Source organism: Mandrillus leucophaeus, unplaced genomic scaffold, assembly GCF_000951045.1.
Source record: "Mandrillus leucophaeus isolate KB7577 unplaced genomic scaffold, Mleu.le_1.0 Scaffold485, whole genome shotgun sequence".
NCBI lineage: Eukaryota > Metazoa > Chordata > Mammalia > Primates > Cercopithecidae > Mandrillus > Mandrillus leucophaeus.
In genome coordinates, this window is record NW_012105198.1 from 1209450 (window position 1) to 1216847 (window position 7398).

The following is a 7398-nucleotide window of genomic DNA, read 5'->3' on the forward strand; positions in this document are numbered from 1 at the left end:
TCTCCCTGTGCCACTACCGCATGATCTTGATCATTGTAGCTATATTATAAGCCTCAATATTAGGTAGAGTGATTCTTCCTGCTTTGTTTTTAGTCTAGATTGTTTTAGGCATTCTAAGTCCTGTGTCTTTGCATATAAAATTTAGAATAAGCTTGTCTTTATCTACAAAAGAGAAAGAACAAACCCAAAACCATGCTGGTATTTTGATCAGAATTATATTAAACTTATACACTCGTGTCACTTAATGACAGGGATATGTTCTGAGAAATGCATCATTAGGTGATTTCATCAAACATCATAGTATGTACTTACTATACTCAGATGGCATAACCTACTACATACCTAGGCTGTATAGTATAGACTGTTGCTGCTAGGCTACAAACCTGTACAGCAGATCACTTTACTTAATACTGTAGGCAGCTGTGACATAGTGGTGAATATTTGTGTTTCTGAACATATCTGAGCATAGAAAAGGTACAGTACAATATAAAAGACAGGAAATGGTATATCTATACTGAACACTTACCATGAATGGAGCTTGCAGAACTGGAGGCTGTTGTGGGTGAATTGGTGAGTGAGTGGTGAGTGAATGTGAAGGCCTAGGACATTACTGTACATTACTGTAGACTTCATAAACACTGTACACTTAGGCTACACTGAATTTATAAAAATATGTTTCAGTAATAAATTACTCTTGGCTTACTGTAACTTTTGTATTTATAAACTTTTTAATGTTTTATAAATTTTGACCCATAATAACACTTAGCTTAAAACACACATTGTAAAGCTTTACTAAACTGTTTTCTTATACACTTATTCTATAAGCTTTTTAATTTTGTTCTCTTTTTAAATGTTTTTGCCAAAAACATTTAAAAACACACATGTTAACCTAGGCCTTCACAGGGTCAGGATCATCAATATCACTGTTTTCCACCTCCACAGCTTATCGCACTGGAAGATCTTCAGGGGCGATAACATGCATGGAGCTGTCATCTCATATAATGACAATGCCTCCTTGCAAAAAACTCCTGAAGGACCTACCTCAGGCTGTTTTATGGTTAACCTCTTTTTTTTTTAATTTGTAGAAGTAATATATTCTAAAATAACAAAAAAATTATAGCATAGTAAATACATAAACCCCTAACAATTGTTTGGTATCATTCTCAAGTATTATATGGTATACATAATTGTATATGCAAAACTTTTATGTGACTGGAAGCATAGTAGGTTTTTTACACCATCACCACAAATACAGGAGTAATATATTTCACTACTATGCCATGATGGTATGATGCCATTGTTGTAAATATGATCTGGCCATATATGTGGTCCACCATTGACCGAAATGTTGTTTTGCAGCATGTAACAGTGTATTAATTTGGGAAGAACGGCAATTATGTTGAATCTGACAATCCATGTACATAGTATGTGTCTGCATTTATTTAAGCCTCTCCATTTTTTTCTTTTTCATTAGCATTTTGTAATTTTCAGTATACAGATCTTTTGCATGTTTTGTTATGTGTAAATTACCTGAGTATTTTATTTTATTTGGAACAATTGTGAGTGGTTTTGAGTTTTTAATTTCAGTTTTTACATGTTTATTGTTAGTATGTACAAATTGTAACCTGTGATCTGCTTAACTCCCTTGTATTTCTGATGCTGGAGGGGAAAGCACTCGGTTTTTCACCATTAAATATGATGTTAGCTGTAGTTACTTGTAGGTGTTCTGTATCATCTTAGTTTGTTTTTAAAGTTCAAAAAAATGAGCTATATATAGCTTGACTTACATTTGGGTGACACTTGTAATCTTGCACTAGATATTTCAATGATCTGAAACTTATTAGACATTGACACTACTGTTTTCCCATAGTTCCTAGTGTTGCAAAAAAGGAGAAAAGTTTTGCTATTCCTTGACTGTAACATATATGTTCTTGTACATCTATGTTGCTCCATCTGCCTCAGAAAAATGCCCACCCTGGCCCTCTGACTGCTACTGCTACTGTCTGTCTACTTGGCCGGGTTCTGCTTGTTAAAGCCTTGGTTACACCTGCAGATTAACTATGCAGTCCTCTGTATACTTACCCCCTTTTCAGCAAAGTGCCATTTAAAATGTGCCATTACAATTAAGTTATTTTTCTTTGTTTCCTGATGTTATGTCTATGAACTGGCCATATCAGATATCCAGAACAATATTCCTTGCACTCATGCACTGCAGAAAGAGTATCAATGCATGTATCTAGACCAATGGGCAGATCTGTGCCAGCTATATTTGTGCTTAGGCAAAAGAGATTTTACCTTTGGAGGAGACATTACTGGTTTCCATAGAACTATTCTATACTTTTTTGCATATTCTAGCTAAAATCAGTGATAGAAAACTTCCACACCGTGAAATAATATATGGCAGAAGATAACTAGGAATTGGACAGGAAGTCAGCAATGATGATACATGCTTGATCATCAAAAAATAATCTTTGGAAATTCCATGTATGAGCTACATTCTGATATGATGTACTGCCCCATTTAGCCATTGGGAAACATTTGGATGGTCCAGTTTTGCAGTTCTAACTCAGTTAGTTACATTCCAGAGGCTCAATGTTTTGAGAATGCTGCATTTTAGTTACAGATTTTACAATACTATGTTACTGTATAATTTCTGCTGGATAGCCTGTGGTTAAAATAAGTCCATCAACTGTTTTTTTCTCCTTTATGGGCACACACAAGAGAGTTTTGCTGAATCACTTTACTCCATATTTAAAACTTCGCAATTTAATACTACTTTTCAGTAACAATAATATGAGGCACATAGGCCCTCTTATTTCTCTCTGATATACTGCTATATAGTCCTTAGAATATCCTTAAATGTCTACAGGTTCTGGTTTTATCAATTTGAAGGTAATTATTTTGCTTTTTATAGTTTTCAAAGAAAAGTTGAAACTCTCCAAGTTGTATTCTAAAATACATCTACTGTTTCACTCTGTATAGACACCACTTAGGCAATTTATATAAGCCCTTAAGAGCCGTGAAATCAGTATATTCTTTCAGAAATTGACAGTGCAATTGTTCTGATACAGAAAGTGACACCATCGAGTATATTAACTGTGTAATTCACAAGCATTTTTTTTTGTAAGTCAGAGTTTAGAGAAACAGATCTTTCTTCCTCTTTCCCTATAGACTAAAGCATTTTTGAAAACAAAGTCAACAGAATTTTCTCTCTCCTGTAATTTAAGTTGGAAAGAATGAATCAGTATTTGCTGTACTGGATTGTCATTGGAAGAAATTAAATGTTCTCTAAAAATAACCGCTGGTAATCAAAATAGTATTTGCCCTTGATTGCCATTTTTTTAACTTTTTTAAACACTTGAAAAATTCTTTGGATACTTATAATTATTTTTAGCAGCTATAAATAAAAGGGAATATGCTGATTTGAATTACTGTTATCCTTTGAATTCTACGTACTTGGTAATTTCCAGTGACAATATACCTTCTACAGAGCCCTTCACAATATGGGAAAAATAGGACTTGTACTCAGAAACTGAATATTTTCACATATTTTTGTAAATAAAAATAATTATAGGTAGAATAAAATCTCTTTAGGCTATTTATGATAGAATATTTTAGGAGGGAAATTCATGAATAGTTGGTCATTTTTACAAGTTAAAGCTGAAAGTATTCATGACATGGTGAATCACTGGTGAATGTGAAAGTCATATTTATGTATATTTTTGATTTAGGATATTTCATTTCCTTTTTTGAATTATATTATCTGGTTGGTTCATTCTGATATACACTTTGCCTTTGGATAGTTTATGCCATTTTTGACACTATTTCAGCAACATGGGATCAGTGGGTATATATTTCTATTGTATTGCTGAATTTCTAGAAGTTTTAATAAAGAAATCAGCTTTTCTACCTCAAAGCAAATAATTTTCTCTCTAGGTTCTTGGAAAGAGATTTTAAAATTGTTTTCCATGCAGGAACAGAAACCCAAATACTGTATGTTCTTACTTATAAGTGGAAGATAAATATTAGGTACTTATGACCGTAAAGATGGCAACAGTGGACCCTGGGGACGACTAGAGTGGGGAGGAAGGGAGAGGGGCAAGGATTAGAAAACTACATACTGGGTTCCGTACTCACTACCTGGGTAATAAGATCAATCATACCCCAAACCTCAGCATTACACAATATAACCACATAACAAACCTGTACCTGTACCTCCTGAATCTAAAATAAAGGGTGAAATTCTAAGTAAATAAAAATAAAAATTTTTAAAGAAAAGAAGCAAAAAATAAAATTGTTTTCTAAGAGAAAGGAAGGTCTTGGTGCAAAATTTGTCATTTAATTGGCCTCTCTGAAATTCAGTTTTGTTTTGTTTTCAAATCAGATCTTGAAAATTTTAAAACCAAAATGAGGAGTACAGTGTCTGTGCGTGAAGGCCAGGGAGTTGTGCTGCTCTGCGGCCCCCCACCGCACTCTGGAGGTAAGTCAGGCTCTGTTTCTGCTTTTCATATTTATTAAGGTTCAGGGCAAGGCCTGCAGCGCATGTACTGTTATTGCATCTGTAAATTACTCTGAGAAACTTGATAACCTGGGCATTAGATTCTGTCAGCTGAGTTGGAATATGAGGAACTCTACAAAAAATAATCCATTCAGAGAAGTTTCTAAACAATTGACTCATTGACTTTTGGGGTTTTAAAGACAAGAGAGATCACATTCGCTTCAGTTTCCTAATGGTGCTAAATAATGCTTTGTCATTACACCATTATCATTTGCTTTTTAGTTTTATGCCATGTCAAATTGGATCTTTGCTGTTTGTCTGCCTCTCTTTCTCTCTCTCTCTCTCTCTCTCTGTCTCTCTCACATACACACAAACTTGTTAATATGTGCCAATAAGCCTCTTTATATATGTATTTATATATATATACATATATATAAATAAATGATATGTGTGTATATTCACATCATTTACATTGGGGCATTGGAAGTGCAAAGTTTATGCTATATTGGTATAAATTGAAATATTACTAGAAATTCAGAACCTTACCAAGATAGTGACCCAGAATAAAAATGAACTTCAGCACATATGAAAATAATTTGATTATCTCTCCAGTATGAGCCTAGAGTACTGGTTTGATTTTCCTATCGTGCTCTCTCTTGCAAACTTGGTCACTTGCAGGAACAAAGAGGGCATTATTAATGAATAAATCACTGTTCTCAGAGAAACACACATTTTGTTATTGAGAGGATGACAATTACTGGGAGATAAACAAGTTAGAGTGGATCTTTCTGACCAGAAGCAAAACTGAGAAGTCTACTTGTCATTATAGTGAAACTTATTCAAAGGAAAACATGCTGGAATTTATTTGTTCTGTGCTATACAAATTACAGTCTTTTCCACCCAGTGAGTTGTCAGTTTTGATCACAAACCCTCAGCCCAATAAAACAGATATCTCCCATCTTCAGGATCTGGCCACTTGAAATTTGTGAACCATCTGGAGACTGCAGACTTGGAACTTGATTAACAAATAGGATTGCCAGCCATCACGTGATCTGCTGTGGGTTTAAATTGTATTCTCCAATTTATTTCAAGGGTGTTCATAATTGCTGGAATCTTGACGTTTCAGAAGAACTTTAACTTTGAAGGAAAGCATAGAGCTTCTTGATTGCAAACAAAGTACTGAAGTCAAACTGTCTTGACAAAAAATTGGGAGTTTGCAGGCTCACATAACTGGGATGATCAAATGGCTTCGAGTAGTGCTGTGTAGTTTTACAAAGACATATGCCATCGAGAAGGACATGCTGTCTCGCCATGGGGTGTGGGGTTAGTGGATGGCCACCAGTTCTCACTCCTTCCTGGTCTGCCCCAGCTGCAGAGAGAACTTGCCCATAGTCACACCACTCTTGAGGAAGCCACATCTAGTGACTGAGCGAGGCTGGGGTATGAAGGGTCAGCCATTTCTGACCAACATTGGTCATTTCTGATTGAATCCACAGCTCCTGTCAGGATGACCATGTCTTTGTTGGACCACATCACAGTTCAGTTTCTTTCTCTTCCCAGTTGAATCCTAGTTTTTTTCCTTTCATGGGTTTTGATCATTGATTAAAAGCTTTTATTCCAAACTCTATTTAGGTCTGCTCCCTGAAAACCCAATTTGTTGGATTCAGGGATTGAACCAATTTCATAAACAATCAATTTTTCCCTGTATTTCTTGATTCCACTTCTCTCCATATTGCCTCCATTCCCATGTATATATTCCTTGTGGGAGCACAGGTGGCCTCTGACAGCTCTAAGCTCTGTGATCCTTAATGCTAAATATCCTAATGAAGCAGACACCCTATTTCTCTATGGCTCCTGATTCTTTTAGAATCAGCCCTATTTATGGGAGCCCTGAAGCTGAGGGCTTGAGTCAGTCCACCTACTGGCAAGCACTGGAATGAGAAAGAAGCAGTTTCCAAAGGAAGTGTTTTATTATGAGAAAAAAGAGGGAGATATATTAGACAGAAATAAATAATTGCTAAAACTACATCTAGGAAGGAAGTATCAAAATAATTTAAATTTATATTGTCTCAAATGGACATAAAATAATTGCTGGATAGTCTTGGTTGTGATCAGTTTTATAGGTGTTGACCCAATTTAAAATTCCAACTGAGTGGTTTTCTTTAAGTATTATTATGATTAGATACATTCACTGATTGGAAAGGAGGAACTTTTTGGTTGGCTAAGTATGCACACATTGAACATGTCTTAGTAAGCTGTTGGATGAAGCATGTCCCAAAAGATGAATCTATTCAAATGTTATAAAATTGGAGAACTGTTAGCCCATCACACCTATCCTAAGTAATGATATCCTGATTTTTCTCTGCCTTTGGTGACTTTCAAAGGTAGTCCTTTCATTTTTTTTTTTTTGTTTTTGAGATGGAGTTTTACTCTTATTGCCAAGGCAGGAGTGCAATGGCGCAATCTCGGCTCACAGCAACCTCCACCTCCCGGGTTCAAGCCATTCTCCTGCCTCAGCCTCCAGAGTAGATGTGATTACAGGCATGTGCCACCACACCTGGCTAATTTTGTATTTTTAGTAGAGACAAGGTTTCTCCATGTTGGTCAGGCTGGTCTCAAATTCCAGACCTCAGGTGATCCGCCCACCTCAGCCTCCCAAAGTGCTAGGATTACAGGCGTGAGCCACTGCGCCCAGTCGAGTCCTTTCATTTTTAAAACACTAGGTTGAGATGCCAGTGGAAGTCAAATAGGTGAAGGTGGGAAGAAATCCTCCCAGATGTCAGACATGAACCCATAAGAACCCAGAGCATGCATAGGAGAGCAAATAGCATTGACCAAAAGCATACTTCCCTCAGTTCCAGATTGTGCAGACTTAGATGCTAAAAAATGTGGTGCTCGTT

The 7398-nt window shown here is 36.0% G+C and overlaps 1 protein-coding gene across 1 annotated transcript in view; it reads left to right on the forward strand.

Moving 5' to 3' along the window:
• The window catches only part of CNTN3 (contactin 3 (plasmacytoma associated)), a 275838-nt gene that overhangs the window by 103541 nt on the left and 164899 nt on the right, over window positions 1-7398 (forward strand). Inside the window, exon 4 of the mRNA XM_011995370.1 lies at window positions 4385-4480. Coding sequence (XP_011850760.1) covers window positions 4385-4480 — 96 coding nt within the window. The remainder of the gene's footprint in view (window positions 1-4384; window positions 4481-7398) is intronic.